Source organism: Petaurus breviceps, unplaced genomic scaffold, assembly GCF_028583685.1.
Source record: "Petaurus breviceps papuanus isolate PSGF00001 unplaced genomic scaffold, PetGlider_PUasm1.0 186, whole genome shotgun sequence".
Lineage (NCBI taxonomy): Eukaryota > Metazoa > Chordata > Mammalia > Diprotodontia > Petauridae > Petaurus > Petaurus breviceps.
The window spans coordinates 54,619,506-54,638,586 of NW_027185798.1; the positions used below are offsets into that span (position 1 = coordinate 54,619,506).

The 19,081-nt window shown below is 35.1% G+C and overlaps 1 protein-coding gene across 2 annotated transcripts in view; it reads right to left on the reverse strand.

Moving 5' to 3' along the window:
• LOC138162202 (alpha-amylase 1B-like) overlaps positions 1–19,081 on the reverse strand; it is a 65,580-nt gene that overhangs the window by 33,148 nt on the left and 13,351 nt on the right. The window contains exons 4-10 of one of the 2 annotated variants that reach the window (XM_069089248.1): positions 13,960–14,190; positions 13,442–13,575; positions 12,605–12,727; positions 12,414–12,513; positions 11,420–11,541; positions 11,059–11,184; positions 9,411–9,600 (exon numbers count right to left, since the gene is read on the reverse strand). In XM_069089248.1, the coding sequence (XP_068945349.1) occupies positions 9,411–9,600; positions 11,059–11,184; positions 11,420–11,541; positions 12,414–12,513; positions 12,605–12,727; positions 13,442–13,575; positions 13,960–14,190 (1,026 nt within the window). Of the gene's footprint in view, positions 1–9,410; positions 9,601–11,058; positions 11,185–11,419; positions 11,542–12,413; positions 12,514–12,604; positions 12,728–13,441; positions 13,576–13,959; positions 14,191–19,081 lie in introns of those variants that run through there. The other variant, XM_069089247.1, reaches the window with a different exon arrangement.

Here is a 19,081-nt window from a genome sequence, read left to right on the forward strand (position 1 = left end):
TTATTTTCCTTCCCTTCCAGCCAGCCACTTGTGTTCCGGTGGGCAAGAGGAGAGGGGGGAGTGAAGGAGATAACAACATTCCAAGAAATGTCCAGCAGTCCAGCTGCACTTTAAACCTTACAGGGTGTCAGATTACTCATACTCACACAGAGACACAAAAACAAAACAGACAGAAAATGACAAGAAGCGTACACTCAGAAATTGTTACTGATCGTTTGCACGAAGCACATATTTTGCTTGATCCTCCAGAATGACAATGGAGGCCAGGTAAAACTTACTTGATAATTTTCTTTTTCTCTGTCTTTTATCTTTTTAGACTAAGTAGAGATTGCTGCATCACACTTAATTGTTTGAGCCATCCTTGGCACTTTCATTTCTAATGTTAAAAATATCTTTAAAGTAGTCCATAGAAAAGAGGTAGAAATGGGAAAATGTTGGAGTCCCTCCTCCATTAGTCTCTCACTCATCTGCATCCTCTTCTGTGGAAGCCAGGAACAACATGTTTATACACATTCCAAGAATTCTTGTAACAGACTGCTACTGATAAGTAATACTGTTTCTTTATTATTCTCTTAGATAACATTCTCAGCCTCTACTTTTGCTTTGTACCTGTCCCATTTTCTCCTGAAAGCTTTTTTCTGAGACCAGGTTCATCTGCTTACTTGTTACTGTGTTCCCTACTGATCCTACTGAGCCTGGTGATCGTCCCTTGCCCTAACACAGTAGGGAAACAGTCCCTCCCCATTTATGTTTTGAATGCCAGCCAGATGAATTCTTCTGGGATGTTGCCATGCCTTTCACCTCCTTACATTTTCCGTGGCATTTTGTCCATAGGAGGTTTTTCTTTTGTGTTCTCTGGAGTCTCCAATGAGGCCACTCCCATTGTGCCCTGCCTGGTCCCTGTTCCAGGAGCCATTTGTGGCCTGCACTTGCAGCAGCAACCAAAATGTGGGAGCGCGAATAATGAGTCTGTGGACCAGGTGAAGATTGCAGCATTCATATGTTTATTGTATGCATGCTAAGAAAATCTGAAATAAGCATCTGAGGGTCCAAGTTTATATACTATAGCTAAAGCACTTACATCATACTTTCTCATGGGAAACTTCACATCGTTTTCTACATGAGGTACCTAGCTTGCAACCTTTAGGAGGCCTTTCCTGTGGGAAGCTTCCCTACTTTTTTATCTCATACGCCATTACTTTATCTATATCACTCAAAGGGCCAGGTATTCAGGGATGGTCAAAATGTTCTGAGCCTCCCTTGCGTGGAGGGTTGAAGTGCGGGGAGTGGTGAGTTAACATCCTGAGATACTGGGCACAGCTATGTGGCAACAGGTTCAAGGAGGGTCCTTGGCCTGGATTCACACCCATGGCAGACCCCTCAGAGCTAACCCTTGATAGTGCCTATACACTAGTTCAGTCTAAAATAAACAGTAAAATAATCAGGGCAGGAAAGCCAGATTAATGCAGCCTTTTGCTCTATCACTTTGAATCAGCAATGCTTTCCTTCTGGTTGGTTGTGACTGATACCACCATCAGTCTACAGGCATTTCCAACAGCAGGAAAACAAAAGTTGGGTGATGAAGACTTAAACCCAAGCCAGAAACTTATGGATCTCAGACCAGGAGGGCAGTGATCAGGCTTTACACTGGATCAAAACATTTTGGGAGCAAATGTGTTTCTTGTAAACAACATATTGTAGGACATTTTATATGTGGATTCATTCTGCTGATAGCTAACTGTGTTTTCCTCCAAGCTATTTTTCACTTGTTTATCTCTCTCTCTTACTCCCCATCCTTTCCCTCTTCACAAGTGTTTTACTTTGATCTCTGCCTTCCCCAATATATTTTCCCTTTTATCAGTCCCCACCCTATTTCCCTTATCCTCATGCCTTTCTACTTCTTATAGGTAAGACAGCTTTTTATATCTGACTGGGTGTTCACGTAATTACTTTTTTTAACCAATTTTTATTGAGCATAAGGTTTAAGTTTTGGCCGCCTCCTCCTCCTTCCATCTTCCCCTCCACTTAATAGGTCTTTCATGCCTCTTTTATTTATGATAATTTCCCTATTCAATCTCCTCCCTCCTTCTCCTTCCAATGCAACTTTTTTCTCTATTATTTTTTTTTATTTATGGGTATCATCCCCTCACGGTCTACTCCTTTTAATTACTTTTACATTAATAAAGTTGTTACAAATTACAAATATCATTAAACAGGTTAACCTTATTGAATATGTTACATTTTCTTTTTCTTGTTTCTTTTTTATCTTTTTTTCTTTCCCTTGATTCTTGTATTTGGAGGTCAAATTATTTATTCAATTCTTGTCTTCTAATTAGACCTCCTTGAAAGTTCTCTATTTTGTTAAATATCCATTTTTCCCCTTAAAGTTTAAATTCAGTTTTGCTGGGTACATGATTTGTGGTTCCAATTCTAAGTCCTTTGCTATTTGGTATTTCATATTCTAAACCCTCTGGTTCTTTAGTGAGGACACTACCAAATCCAGTGTAATTCTGACTATGGTTTTTGTTGCTTATAACATATTCTCCTTGATCTGTGAGCTGTGGAATTTTCCTGTGAGTTTTCATTCTGGGATCTCTTTAAGGCAGTGATTATGGATCCTTTCCATTTCTATCTTACCTGTTGTTTCTAATGTATCAATATTTCTTTGACAATTTCTTTGAAAATGTTGTTCAAGGTTTTTTCTTTTTTGGATCATGCTTTTGAGTAGTCCAAATATTCTTATATTATCTTTCCTGAATTTATTTTCTAAATCAGTTGTTTCTCACTAAGAACTGTCATATTTTCTTCTACTTTTTTTATTTGAAATTTGTTTTATCATAGGTTGATGTCTTACACACATAGATTCATTCCACTTGTACAATTCTAGTGTTTAAGGAATAATTTTCTTCAGTGAGCATTTGTATTTCCTTTTCCATTTGGCCATTTCTATTTTTAGGGAATTATTTTCCTGGGTAAATTTTGTATATCTTTTCCCATGTTATTGACTTTTTTCATTGTTCACTTTCTTTCCCCAAATTTTCTTCTACATCCCTAATTTTCTTTCAAAAATACTTTATAAGATCTTCTAGGAATTCTTCTTGGGTCTGAAACCAAATTACAATTTCCTTTGAGGTCTCACATCTAGCCATTTTGACTCTATTGTTTTGTTCTAAGTTTGTGCCTTGATCCTCCCTATCACCATAGTAACTTTCTATAGGCTATTTCTTTTTTCATTGTTTTGCTCATTTTTTTCTACCTTTTTTATAACTTGGTGTTTTTATTTATTTATTTTATTAAGCAATTAGGGTTAAGTAACTTGCTCAAGGTTACACAGCCAGGTGTTTCTGGGTGGGTGCTAAGTGTCTGAGCCTGGGATTCGATCTCCAGGTCATCCCAACACTGGAGCCGGAGCTCTTATTAGCTGTGCTACCTGGCCGCCCCAGTATAACTTGGTGTTTTTATGTGAAAGTTATGCTCTGGTGCTGCACTCTCCCAAGCTTTTTTGCTGGGGTTCTTGGTCATATACTAGCTTTCCTTGGATAGCCTTGGAGAAAAAATAGTGTTGTTAGTTTGCCCCAGGGTTACTGTGGAAACAGAGTCTCTCTTCGGGGAAGCCCCAAGGCCGGGTCTTGCTTTTGGCCAGCCTCATAGTGGGGTTTCACTATTGGTCAGCAATGGAGTGAATGCCTTGCTGGTGGCTTTTCATGTGGTTCGGTCACTGTGGAGGGTATTTGCTGCACTGCACAAACTGTTCACTTACCTAGGGAGCTGTTGGATTGCAGGATGGCAGGGTCTTCCCAGTGGATTGTCCTAGGTTCAGAGCCCTGCTGTAAGGATGACTGTTACTCTTATATCTAGCTCCCCTTCAAACCTAGAGAGGCAAGCCTTTCCTGCTAGGTTTTTAAGCTATTTCCTCGCTCCTAGATGAATTCTGGGGTGGTTTTGCAATTGTTTAGAGGAGAAATTGGGAGGGTTCTTTCTTCCCTCCACCATCTTGGCACTGGAAATCCTTCCTGGAAACTCTTAAGATAAAATGTTCTTTCATGTTTTCTCTTCATTTTGCAATTTCTATTTCTGCATGAGTTTTATAGTATATATAACTGTATAGTCATATATATGTGTAAAATATACATATGTAATTTTAGTTTTTTAAATAAGTAGTCAATGAGTTGTGTCCTCAGGGGGGAAAAATTACACACAGAACATGATAAAAATTTGGAAACAACTGATTTAGGAGATCTAATCTAGATTTACCAATTGGTTTGTTTCCAAGGATTATTAATGGGAGTCCACAGAAATGAAAATGATTATAACAAGTACTTAAAGAGGAAGTGTGGCATAATGGAAAAGTTACTTAGAATCAAATGATCTGCTTTCAGAATAGATCATTTTTAAAATATCTTCCAGCTCTAAATCTATGATCATAGGATCTATCCTCTGTCATTTAACCACCTTTGTTGAGTTTGGTTGAATATTTTTGTTTGTAACTTTTTGTTCTTGTTCAGTGGTTTCAGTGATGCATGACTCTTCGTGACCCCATTAGGAATATTCCTGACAAAAAACTGGAGGGATTTGACATTTCCTTCTCCAGCTCATTTTACAGATGAGGAAACTGAGGTGAACAGGATTAAATTTCTTGCCCAGGGTCACACAGCTAATAAGGGTCTGAGACCAGATTTGAACTCAGCAAAATGAGTCTTCCTGACTCCATGCCTGGTATTCCATTCACTGTGCAACCTAGCTGTCCTCCTTGCATCTTGATTCTTGTAAAAACCTCATTTCCACTCTATTTCTTTTATTCTTTTTCTTTTTCTTAATGGTATCTTTCTCTTTTTTTTTTTTAAAGCAATTGGGGTTAAGTAACTTGCTCAAGGTTACACGGCCAGTTATTATTTCTGGGTGTGGTGCTGAGTATCTGAGCCCGGATTTGATCCAGGTCATCCCGACGCTGGAGCTGGTGCTCTTACTCACTGAGCCACCTAGCCGCCCCTAAGCAATTGGGGTTAAATAACTTGCTAAAGGTTACACTGCCAGGTGTTTCTGGGTGGGTGCTAAGTGTCTGAGCCCGGGATTCGATCTCCAGGTCTTCTCAACCCTGGAGCCGGTGCTCTTACTCGCTGTGCTATCTGGCCACCCCTTAATAGTATCTTTCAATAGCTTGAAAAGATAGTTTTCAATATTCATTTTTGTAAAAACTTGGACTTCCAGTATTTTTCCCTCCCTCCCCACACTCCTCCAAAAGATAGCAAGAAATCTGATATAGATTATACTTTTGCAATCATATTAAATGTATTTCAACCATAGTTATACTGTAAAAGGAGAATCAGAAAAATAAGAAAAAAAACTATTGGAAAGAAAAAATTAAAAAAGTGAAAATATTATGAATCAATCTGCATTCAGACTGCATAGTTCTTTCTCTGGCTATGGTTAACATTTTCCATCATGAAACTTTTGGAATTGTCTTGAATCATTCCATTGCTGAAAAGAACAAAGTCTATTACAGCTGATCATCACAAAATATTGCTGTTACTACCTACAATGTTTTCCTGGTTCTGCTCACTTAATTCAGCATCAGTCCATGTAAGTTTTTCCAGGTTTTTCTGAAATCTGCCTGCTCATCATTTCCTATAGCTCAATACCATTCCATTACATACATACATCATGAGTTATCCACCCATTCCCCAATTGATGGGCATCCCCTCAATTTCTCTTTGCCACCACAAAAAGAGCTGCTATAAATATTTTTGTACATAAGGTTCCTTTTTTCCACTTTTTTTTTATTGTGCCTTGAGATAGAGAACTTGTAGTGGTTTTCCTGAATGAAAGATTATGAATATTTTTATAACCCTTTAGAAATAGTTCCAAATTGCTCTCTAGAATAGTTGCATAGTCCATAACTCCACTAACAATGCGTTAGCACAATTCTATTTCTTAGCCAGTACCAGATTTTTTGATAATTATCACTTTATAATACAGTTTGAGATTGGTACAGTTAGACCATGCCTTTTGTATTTTTTCAATGATTACTTGATATTCTTGATCTTCTGTTATTCCAGATGAATTTGGGTGTTGGTTTTTTCCCTAACTCTATAAAATAATTTTTAATAGTCTTATTGGTATGACACTTTAGATTAATTTAGTTTGAATTGGAAATGAAGGAGGAAGAAACAGCTACTCTAGGCTACAATAAACCCAGATCTCAACTGCCAATACTCTAGGATTTTCTTAGTATAACATGACATGTGCAAAGAGTTATAGGTTTTTTTTCCTCCATTACTTTTCCTAAATCTATCAGTTTTTTTTTTAAGCAATTGGGGTTAAGTAACTTGCTCAAGGTTACATGGCCAGGTGTTTTTGGGTGGGTGCTAAGTGTCTGAGCCCGGATTCGATCCCCAGGTCATCCCAACCCTGGAGCCGGTGCTCTTACTCGCTGTGCTACCTGGCCACCCCCAGTTTCTTTTTCTTCTCATTGTTAAAGCTAACTTTATATTTTTGCATTTTGAAGGGGGTAAGGCAGGGCAATCGGGGTTAAGTGACTTACCCAAGATCCCACAGCTAGTAAGTGTTAAATGTCTGGGGCTGGATTTGAATTCAGGTCCTCTTGATTCCAGAGCTGGTGCTCTATTCACTTCACCACATAGTGGCCCCTAAGGCTAACATTTCTAGTGAAATATTACATAATAGAGGAGATAATAGACATCTTTACTTTACCCTAATTGTATTGGTAATTTATACCAATTATTATTTAAATCTAGTTTATCCCAATTAAAAATGAAGCTTGCCAATAGTTTTAGATAAATATTATTTATCATTTTAAAGTAAGCTCCATTTTTTCCAGTAACCGAGTGTTTTAAATAGGTATGGGTCCTGTATTTGGTCAAAGGTTTTCTCTGCATTTATTAAGATAATCATAAGATTTCTGTTGGTTGCTGATATAGTCACTTATGCTGATAGATTTCCTAATATTGAACCAGTTTTGTATACACTTGGACAAAGTGTATGAACCTTGTTATAGATTGTTGCAATTTTTTGTTAGTATTTCATTTAAAATTTTCACATCAGTATTCATTAGGGAAATTGTTCTATAATTTTCTTTCTCTGATTTTGACTCTTTCTTTTTTGGTTATCAGTAGCATATTTGTGTCATGAAAGGAATTTAGTGAGATATTTTTACACCAATTTTTTCTAAGTTTATATACTGCTGAGATTAATTGTTCTTTAAATGTTTGTTAAAATTCATTTATAAATATAGCTGGTCCTGGGGAATTCTTTCTTCAGAAGTTCTTTGATAGCTTGTTCATTTTCTTTTTCAAATAATGGGTTATTTAAGTGTTTTATTCCTTTTTCTATTTGTATAGGTGATTTATATTTTTGTAGATAGTCATACATTTCATTTAAATTTTCTTATTTATTTGTCATACAATTAGTCAAAACAGCTCCTAATAATTGCCTAATGTCCTCTTCATTTGGTGGTCATTTCACCCTTTTTGTTTGATATTAGTATTTTGATTTTCTTTCCTTTTTTAAATTAAATTAACCACTGGCTTTTATATTTTATTGGATTATTCCATAAAAGAGTTTCTAGTTTGTTTATTAGTTCAATGGTTTTCTTACTTTCAGTTTCATGAATCTCTCCTTTGATTTTCAGGATTTCCAATTTGGTTTTTAATTGGGGATTTTTAATTTGTTCTTTTTGTGGTTTTTTTTTTTTACTTGAGTGGACAATTCATTGATATGCCTTTTCTCTACTTTATTGAGACAAGGAATTAGACATGCAAAGTTTCCCAAAAGTACCAGTTTGGTTACATTCTACAAATTTGTGGTATGTTAAATCATTCTCAAGGTCATTTTACATATGAGTAAAGTGAATCAAACAGCATTAAGTTATTTGCCAGGGTCAAGTAGTAAGTGTAAGGCCAAATCTGAACTCGAAGATGACTTCCTGACTCCAGACCCAGCACTCTATCCATTGTACAACCTAGCTTACTGGCCCTCCTTGCAAGTATATTCCTTCTAAAAACCTCATTTCCCTCATTTGTAAAATAGAGGACATATCCCACTACTATTAACCATGCAGAGTTGTGAGGCTCAAATGAAATAATGTGTTAATATACATACACATATAAGCTATTATTATTTATGTCCCTGAAATCCATGGCTATATATAATATTGTGCAGTGGTTCTCAAATTGTTCTTTCCAGACTTCCATAAAAGACTATTTGTTCTCTAAGAGGATTATTTATAATGAGGATATCATTTTGTTTCTGGTGTGAATTAAGAATTTACTTATGATAATCTTGTAAACATGATGGTTAACTGTAGGTTGCATGACAAACAGTATCAGTAAGCATACACATGGTAATATAGTAGACTCTGACAGTATTTTTTTAATATCTGATACATAACAGACTATTAAAAATATTTGGTGATTGTAGATATCACACTTGAGGAATTTTTTTTTTTATTATTGACTGTTTTCTACCATGTCCTACTCAATAATATGTATTGGCAGTCAGTTGGCACAATGGATGGAGTTCTAGCCTTAAAGGCAATAGAGAATGAGTTCAAATTTTACTACAGATAATTGCTAACTGTGTGACCCTGGATAAGTCAATTAACTTCCATTTATATCAGTTTCATCAACTGAAAAGAGGGATAATAATACCATCTAACAAAGGGTTATTGTGAGGATAGAAATTGCATTTTAAGGTTCTGTAAAATTAAAGCTTTAAATAATACTAGCTATTATTATTAATGACTTAGATGTAGACAAGGAAGGCATATCTACTACATTTACACATAACTATAATCTGGAAGTTAGATACAATATAAATCACTGAAAGAAATAGACATAAACTAAAAGACCACTTGGGAAAAAATCCATGTGTTGCATAAAGATTTGGATTAGATAACTTTTACAATTCAATTTGAGATGACATTCATAAGCTTATACACCATTTCATTAAAAACAGAACCATTTTGTCTGCCAATTGTAAGAATATTACTTTGAAGAGGAATATGCAAGCAATTCATCAATGTATTTTGTCCCCATCAAAGTGGTCCTTGAAATGAAACAAATAAAATAAATAAAGTCTTATGTGTTCTATTAGCAAGAAAGCAAAAAATAAAAATAAAAGAGGATACATGAAAGCATACAAATATTTTTGTTGTTCTCTCCATCTCTCTTTTAATTGGATATAATTGAGAATATAATCATTACATTCTAAATATTACAAAAATATGCTTTAAATGTCAAGATGTTGGGGTTATATTGACAGTGTTCTTAAAAATTATATAGCATGGAATTTCATGATTTTAAGTTTAACTGTGTATCTAAGAAAAGAGAATTGATCATTAGGGATTTGATTTTGTTTATTATTTTCTGAAATGATATTTATCCAGCAACTTATTATAATTTAGCATCCACATGGATGGCAATAAATGGGTCTTCAGCAGTGTTGCTAATACTAAAGTAAGCAAGACCATCACTGCCAACATAGATTTCAATTCCTGTACAAGAGTTACCACTTTTGTCTCCAGAAATGACATCACAATAGGTTCCAGCAGGAAGACCAGTTTGCAGATTTGATGACAATGCCCTGTAAAAAAAAAAAGGGCAAGTCAGTGAAAAACATACAAGCATGACCACCCTAGATGCTTAGATTACAGCTATGTCTGCTCCATAAATAAAAATCCTATAGATTAAGAGGCTTGAGACTGAGAAATGTTTCTAATGAATCTGTGCAATCTTCCAACAAACTAAAGAAACCTTATTCACTGCCAGAGAAAGCAGAACATCTTAGCTAGTGGTGAGTGCTTGAAGGTAAAGATTTGAACAAGAAAGGAGGCTTCAGGAAATTTGTAACTACAATCGATTTTTATTGTGTTCTTTTTTGACAAATGGAAACATTGCAGATCTATGCACTAGTTGTTTCCATTCAGGAAACTCTGATCACTTTCAATAACATAAATTTGAATTGTTTGTGGGAAAAAAGTGACCATGCTGTTTATACTTTTTGATCCTGAGACTCGACTCATGAGTAATTGCCCCCAAGGAGGCCAAAGATCAAAAAGAAAGATTTCAGATATGTCAAAATATTTGTGGAAGCACTTTTTTGTGGTAGCAAAAAACTGGAAAAAAGTAAATTCACATCCACTGGAGAATAGTGAATAAATTTGGCATAGAGTAGCAAAGTGTCATAAGAAATGATATGTAAGAAGAATTTCAAGAACCATGAGAAATTTACATGATGTGATATAGAATAAGGAAAATAGAATCATAAATACAATTATTATAACCATATAAATGAAAAGATCTTTAAAATCAAGAAACACTCTGAATAATTTCAATGAGCAATCTGGGTCTGGGAAATAAAACACATTTCCCACCTCTAACTAGAGAGGTGGGAAACCTCTGTATGTGATACTGCATCTATTGTCCAACATATTCACTGTATTGATCATGGATGCACTTTGTTTTTCTGAACTGTGTATTGTGATTTTTGTGGTTGTGGTTGTTGATAGAAAGGATGGTTCTACAGGATGGGAATATTAAGAAATGATTATAATATAAAAACAAAAGACATCAATATTTTGAATTTTAAACATGTTTATGTTTAAAAGAGAAGCAATTAGCAAGTTCATAAATTTTAAAAATAAATATCAAGTCCAAAACCTGCTTTAAAAAATGGAAATTCTTTTAGTAAGGGGAATATAAATGTATAATAATATCTTCCTTATTTATATTCCCTTTGTTGTCTTCAAATACAGTATGAGAGGAGGCTAAAAGAGGGAATTCCTTCAATTTAGAAACAAATTCCTTCAATTTAGAAGTGATCAATTTAGAAGAATGCACTTCATGAAGCCTCGATGTTGTAGTTTTTTCTCAATCCCTTCCATCTTCTTTCCTTCTTTTTCCTCTCTCTTTTTACTTAGCAGCATTTATTTTAATCCCTATGGGTACCTTCAGGAATATCAGTAGATGTATCTATAGTAAGAAAAAATGATCAATCAAGCACATGTTTAAATGAAGCTTTAAAAAATCAACTGCTGCTTACCAGTCATCATTGTTAAATACAATGAATCCTTTATTGCCTCTGCCAAAAGCCACCTGGTTACTTCCATTATCCCACCAATTTGTAAAAGCCTGGCCATTAACTACATTACGGAAAATAACCATATTCCTGTAAACAAAATATACAAAATATTGGTAAATGTATTTGATTTGGGTATTCTCCTCCCTCCTTTTCTCCCCCTTTGTGAGGATATGTGTGTGTTTATGTGTGCGTGCACATTCAGACCAAAGTCTTAGTGCAGTTTTAAGAGATCAAAGTTTAATACTGCACTAAAACATTTAGGATACCTGTATATCAGGTGTTAAGAGAATGTTGTCAGACAAATACACCTAAGCTTTCCTACCTTATTTGACGCCATCGATGTTCACAAACCCAGCCATTGCCACAAGTGTTGTCTCCATTTATAGTGGTTACTTTTTTAATCACTCCATTATCATTGGGTGGTCCAATCCAATTATTAACATCCTTAATTTGTCAAAACAGAGACATAGGTATCAGTGATTTCATTTATTTGGTTATTCCCCCTCCCTTTTCCTATAGCTGGATTTGGGTCCTGCTTCTGCTATTTCCTACTCTTGTGAACCTAGACAAGTCACTCTGGGTCACAATATCCTCAACTGAAAATCAGCAGGTCTACAAATCCTCTTCTGGCTCTAAATCTATGATTCTATTCACAAACTGTGTCATCTTCTGCTCAAAATTCCTCAGTAACTCCCTATTGTCTGTCTATTGAACAAAATGTAGACTTCTCACTCTGTTATTCAGAACCTTTACAATTTGAAACCATTATATTTTTCTAATCTTATCTCCTACTAGTCTCTACCACATAATCTATGATTTAGCCAAACTGTACTAATTGTCCCTCTCTGAATACTTTCAATACTCTCAGTCTTAGGCTAAGAATTCTGTGATAGCCATAGTACTTAGAATCAAATCCTGTATTCATCCAACTTTGAAGCTCAGTTTTAAGGTCAGCTCCATCATAAAACCTTCCCTGGTTCTTCCAGTAAGTTACAAACTTTCTTCTTCCTCAGACCTCACAAAGAATTTTATTTGCCTCTCTTTCTCTTACACTTGTTGAATATAATTTCATTGTATAGTTGTCTGTACATTCACTGTATCTTCCTAACTGATTTTTAGCTCGATAAGGGTAAGATCTGCATCTTATTTAGTTTTTAATACTGTTTAATGTCCTGAAAACCTAGCACAGTTGGCATATAGCAAACAAATAATATTTACATATCAGTCGATTGATGATTGATTATATCTTCCCCCAATGGCTCATCATGGATCTCTTTCTATAAAAGATATTGTCTAAATGGTGAAATTAAAAATACCTGTCCATTCTTAAAGTATCTTGGCCACTTGAAGCTTGACATGACTCGAGTAAATCCATAAGGATGAGCAAGCATAAATCCAACTGCCATTTTGTACAATCTGAAAGTTATAAAACATGAACATCAAAGAAAAGAAGAAAATTTTGGAGACTATCACTAAATTTTAAAAAAGTAGAGGACTCTACATCTACCTGAATTCCCAGAAGGTGAGAACAGAAGGTCCCCCAGCTGCATAGCCTCTCTGGTTGTAATGATTATCTACAAAGACAAGTGCTCTGTCTGAAGGCATGAAGGACCAACCTTCTCCCCAGTTCCTGTACAAAGAAATATGGAGTGTTTTATTTATGGCTCAGAGGTTCTTCCTTGCCTTCTCTCCCTGTAGGATCCTCCTTAACAGAAATAAACAGGAAACTTACTCCAGAATGTCCATAGTGTTCTGAACAGAACTGGACTGAGAGTAAGAAGAACTAGATGGAATCCTGAATTAATCACTTATTAACAGCGAATTACCTCACCATTCTGGGTCTTAATTTCCATATCAGTAAAATTAGTTTGGCTCTCTACAGTTTCTTTCACTTCTAACATTCCAGAATTAAGCTGAAACTCTATTGGGTCCTATATATGTTAGGCACTTATGTAGTATTTATATACTCTCTGTGAGACTCTATATAGGAAAAGAGTATTGTAGAATCTGTACTACAGCAAGGGGTGTCATATAGAAGGCCCAATATGATTATTTTATATTCCAGTGGTTTTTAAATGCTTACATTCAGATGGTTTATTTAAATTATAAAAATAAGCATTAGTCAAATATAGTTCCATACTATTATGATTGAATTAAAACCTAGTGATCCTAACGGTTCTGAAAGTGCATGTTTTCTAATTGACATCAATGTGTAATGAAAATGCTTAATTGATATCAATGCAGAACTATCCCAGTTTATATCGGGAACATTTAAATAAATGCCTAAAAAGTTTTATACACTCATTGAGCAGTAGTCCAAAGGTGAACCCTTTTTTGCATTTACTTTAAATAAGCCAGCTTTTCTCCATTCCACTTGCGTAGAACTGTGCCGAGTTTTGTACCATATTTGAATTCCGTAACCCGACCATTTCCAAAGTATTCACTGCTTTGAATTGGCTCGCCACCTAGATCAATTACCTAGTAGAAATCAGAGGAAGAATATGATGTTGCACAGAAATTCTCAAAATACTTTAGTCATTGTATTAGCATTTTCTATAGACAATCCTAATGCTATATGCTATTAAAATGCTCATATTGATTTTCTCATTTTAAGAGATTATTCCATTCTTGAGAGATACTCCCAAAAAGCATCAAATTATCTCCGCAATTTTTATTTCTACTCTTTGAAAATGCTAACCCAATCCAGGACTGCAAAACCAGGAGGAACTCATATTTGGGCCAGCCTATAGAAAACACATATTTAATAAAAATTTCAATTTTGTCACAATAAATAAAATCATTGCATGCATACCCCATCATTCAACCTCTGCCCCAGAAATTACACACATTTTATCTTAGTACCTCCTGGTAAATGAATGGCCTGGATCCTTCAGGGAACCATTTTGTGTTTAAATTGTTCAGTTTATCCAGAAATGCCTTTATGTCTCCAGGCCACATATGTTTAGAAGCATCAATTCTGAACCCTGCCACACCCATGGCAATCAGATTGTTCATATAGGCGGCAATTGTGGAACGCACATAATCTTTCCCCAGGGCAAGATCAAGAAACCCAGACAAACGGCAGTCTCTAACCTGTAAAAAACAATAATGATACATGTAATACATAGGCAGAAGTATCTTTTGACTCCCAATTATGAAGGACTCATTTTAAACATCTGAGGAACAATGCACTTAAGCATTTTTGGCTAGGGTGATCTTAAAATTAGTTTTCCTTCATTATATTATATTATTTTAGTATATTATTATAATATAATTATTTTATATATTACATTATATTTCCTTTATTATAATGAGGAGAGCCCTGACTGAAGAATCAGAGTACCCTGAGTTCAAATTCTACTTCTATGATCTTGGGAAAGTTCCTTATCCTCCCTGGGCCTTAGTTTCCTAATTTGTAAAATGAGAATGCTGTATTGCATTGCTAAAATGGTTCCTTCCAACTCTAGATCTTATAATCACAAAATTTCATATGTGTCTAGAGGCAGCTTGATATTATGGATAAAGTTCCAGGTTTGGAGGAGCTAATTTCACATCTTGTTCCCAAGCAAGTTAAATAATTCTATGCCTTTTAGGGAATTCCGCTGAAGCATAGAGGGCTGCAATTCTTCTAGGGAGTTCCCTATTCTTATGAAATTTAATTCAACAAGCATCTCTTTCTCTCTCTCTCTTCTTCTCTCTCTCTCTCTCTCTCTGTCTCTCTCTCTCTGTCTCTGTCTCTCTGTCTCTGTCTCTCTCTCTATCTATCTCTCTCTCTCTTTCTCTACCCACTCTATTCCTTTTTTTTAATTGAGGTATTTGGGGTTAAGTGAGTTGCTCAGGGTCACACACCTAATAAGTTCCCTTTCTTTTTTAAAGAACAATTATTTTTTACTTTTGGTTTTCAACATTCTTTTTTTTATAGATTTTTAGTTTTAAATTTTCACCCCCTTTCCCTCTCCTCTCCCAAGACAATGCATAATGTAATATAGATCATATATGTACAATCATATTAAACGAATTTTACATTAGTTATCTTGTAAAGAATTAGAACCAAAGGGAAATACCACAGGCAAGAAAAAATCAAAGAAAAATAGTTTGCTTTGATCTTTGTTCAGACTTCATAGTTCTTTTTTTGTACGCAGATAACATTTTCCATCACGAGACTTTGGAGTTTTCTTAGACCACTGCATTACTGAGAAGAGCTAAGTATACCAAAATTGATCATTTCACAATGTTATCACTGCGGACAATGTTTTTCTGGTTCCATTTTCTTCACTCAGCATCAGTTCATGTAATATTATTTTCTAGGCTTTTCTGAAGTCCACCTGCTTATCATTTCTTGTAGTACTATAGTATTCTACTACTTTCATAAACCACAATTTGTTCAGCCATTCCCCAACTGATGGGCATCCCCTCAATTTCCAATTCTTGGCCACCACCAGAAGAGCTACTACAAATATTTTGTACATATGGGTCATTTCCCATTTTTATGATCTTTTGGGGATATAAATCTAGAAGTAATATTGCTTGATCAAAGGGTATGTGCAGTTTTATAGCCCTTTAGGCATAGTTCCAAATTTCTCTCCAGAATGACTGGATCAATTCACAACTCCAGCAATGCATTAATATTCCAATTTTCGCACATCTTCTCCAACATTTAGCATTTTCCTGTTTTGTCATGTTAACCAGTCTGATAGGTATGAGGTGGCACATCAGACTTATTTTAATTTGCATTTCTCTAATCAAAAGTAATTAAATAATTTTTATATGACTATGGAAAGTTTTAATTTTTTCATCCAAAAACTGCCTCTTCATATCGTTTGGCTTCTTTTCAATTGTGGAATGACTTGTATTCTTATAAATTTGACTCAGTTCTCTGTATTTTTTGAGAAATGAAGCCTTAATCAGAGATGTTGGCTGGAAAAAAAAATCGGTTCCCAACTTTCTGCTTCCCTTCTAATCCTTGTTGCATTGTTTTGTTTTGTTTTGGTTGCAAAACTTAATTTAATGTAATCAAAATTATTCATTTTGCATTTCTTAATGTTCTCTATTTCTTGTTTGGTTATAATTTCTTCCATTCTCCATAGATGTGACAGATAAACTCTTTCCTGTTCTCCTTATTTGTTTATAGTATCATCCTTTATGTCTAAATCATGTACCCATTTTTACTTTATCTTTGTATACAACATAAGATGTTACTCTATGCCTAATTTCTGCCATACTGTTTTCCAAGTTTTCCCAGCAGTTTTTGTCAAATAGTGAACTTTGGAGAAGTTAGATTATCAAAAAAAGTAGATTACTATAGTCATTGATTACTATGTCCTGTGTACCTAACCAAGTCCATGGATCAATCACTCTATTTCTTAGACAGGTCCAAGTAGTTTTGATGACTTCTGCTTTATAATACAATTTAAAATCTGGTACAGTTAGGCCACCTTCCCTTGCATTTCTTTTCATTAATTCCCTTGATATTCTGGAACTTTAGTTCTTCCAAATGAAACTTGTTACTATTTTTTCTAGTTCTATAAAATAATTTTTGGTAGTTTGATTGGTATGGCACTAAATTACTAAGTTAATTTAGGTATATTTGCCATTTTTATTATATTATCTTGGCCTTCCCATGATCAACTGATGTTTTTCCAAAGATATGGCTTTATTTGTATGAAATGTGTTTTGAAATTGTGTTCATGTAGTTCCTGGGTCTGCTTTGGTAGGTAGACTCCTAAAGATTTTACATTGTTTACAATTATGTTAAATGGAATTTCTTTTCTATCTCTTACTCTTGAGCTTTGTTAGTAATGTATAGAAATGATGATAACTTATGCAGGTTTATTTTAAATCCTGCAATTTTTGCTAAAGTTGTTCTTTCAACTAGTTATTAGTTCGTTCTCTAGGATTCTCCAAATATATGATCATATTATCTGCAAAGAGTGATAGCTTTGTTTCTTTATCACCTATTCTAATTTCTTCAATTTCTTTTTCTTATTTTATGGCTAAAACTAACATTTCTAGTACAGTATTGAATAGCAGTGGTGATAATGAACATCCTTTTTTCACCCCTGATCTTATTGGAAATGCTTCTGGCTTATCCCCATTATACAGAATTACTACTGATGTTTTTAGAAAGATGCTATTTATCATTTTGAGGAAAATTCCAATTTTTCCTGTGTTTTTTGGTATTCTTTTTTAACATGAATGGCTGCTGTAATTTCTCAAAAGCCTTTTCTGCATCTATTGATATGATCATATGATTTCTGTTAATTTTTTTATTGATATGGTCAGTTATGCTGATTGTTTTCCTAATACTGAAGCAGTCCTGCATTCCCAGTATAAATTCCACCCTATTATAGTGTATTACCCTTGGGATAAGTATCTGTAATCTCTTTGCTACTATTTAATTTTAAATTTTTGCATCTATATTCATTGGGAAGATTATTAGGGAAAAAAGTGAAACTGTTTTGGCTTTTCCTGACTTAGGTATCAGTACCATATTTGTATCACAAAAAGAATTTGGTAGGACTCCACCTATTTTTCCAAACAATTTACATAGAATTGGAATTAATTATTCTTTAAACATTTGGTGGAATTCACTTGTAAATCCATCTGGCCCTGGAGATTTTTTCTTAGGGAGTTCAATGATGGTTTGTTAACTTCTGTTCCCAAAATCAGGTTATTTAAGTATTTTATTTCCTCTTCTATTATTATAGGAAATTTATATTTTTGTAAATATTCATTAATTTCATTAAGATTGTCAGACTTATTGGTATACAGTAGGACAAAGTAGCTTCTAATTATTGTTTAAATTTCCTCTTCATTGGTAGTGAATTTGCCCTTTTAATTTTCTATACTGGTAATTTGGTGTTCTTCTTTCTTTTAAGAAAATTAGCCAGCAGACTTCAGCAGAGAAAATCACCAGCAGCTGTAGCTATTTCCAAAATGATGTAGCAGCAAGCACCCCAAGCATCCCCAAGGTGGCTGCCAATACAGGTCCTTGTATCTGCTTTCATAAAGGAAAGCAACTCAAAATGGGTTAACAAGCTTACTTTAATCAGTCAAATATGTATCAAATATGTATCATTTACCTAGTTCAGGGGAAAAAGGTCAGTACCCCGAACTTGAGAGTATACAGACAGAATTATCAAGACAGAGAAACAGATCAAGTAAACAGATTTCCAAACTGTCCAACCATTACATCCATACCAAATCAACATCTGGGTTTCAAAGCCAGGGGGCTCTGGACAACGACTTCCCAGAGTTTCATCTGATCAAATCACAGAACACTTCTCAAAGTGAGCCCCAAAACAAAGCTACACATCAGGGCTTATATAGCATTCTCCTGGCTCAGAGAATGTAACAACCTTATTGACTCACTGGCCAATCAAGAAGTATCTACTGAAAAACAAGCCTCCCACCCCAGGCTCCAGGTGCACTTTAGCCTAGGGGCAGGGAAGATCTTTAAATTTGCATTTCCATTACAAATGATCAACTCATAAATGCCAAAAAGAAAGTAAAAGGTCAGTATGGAAATTTGTGGGAACAGGGGGACTAAGAGCATGATCCTACCTGTGCCCCCAGGGGCTAAAAGCAGCTGAAGCATGGCAGATGTGCAATAGCCATTCCAGGCTGTCTCAGGAACTCCTGAATTGCAGATTGCAGGGGGACCAACTGACCATTCAGAGGGTAATCCCTCTTGCTTTAACCTGCTAGGATCTGGACTGCAGTCTTGGGTGGTGCTCCTGGAGTGTGTTACCAGTGAGCCACAGCTTGTGGTGTCTGTTGAGAGGGTGCCCAACTAAAACCTCCAGCAGCTGCAAAAACCCCAATGTTTTGGGACATAGCTTTCTCCATTCTGGAAGCAGAGTTCTACTGTGGCAAAGCACTAAAAAGTCAAGTAACTGACTGGCAAGATGAGCAAGCCAAGGAAATGTAATCAAACCATAGATTCCTTTTCTGGGGACAAAAAGGATCAAGGCATGGAGCAGGA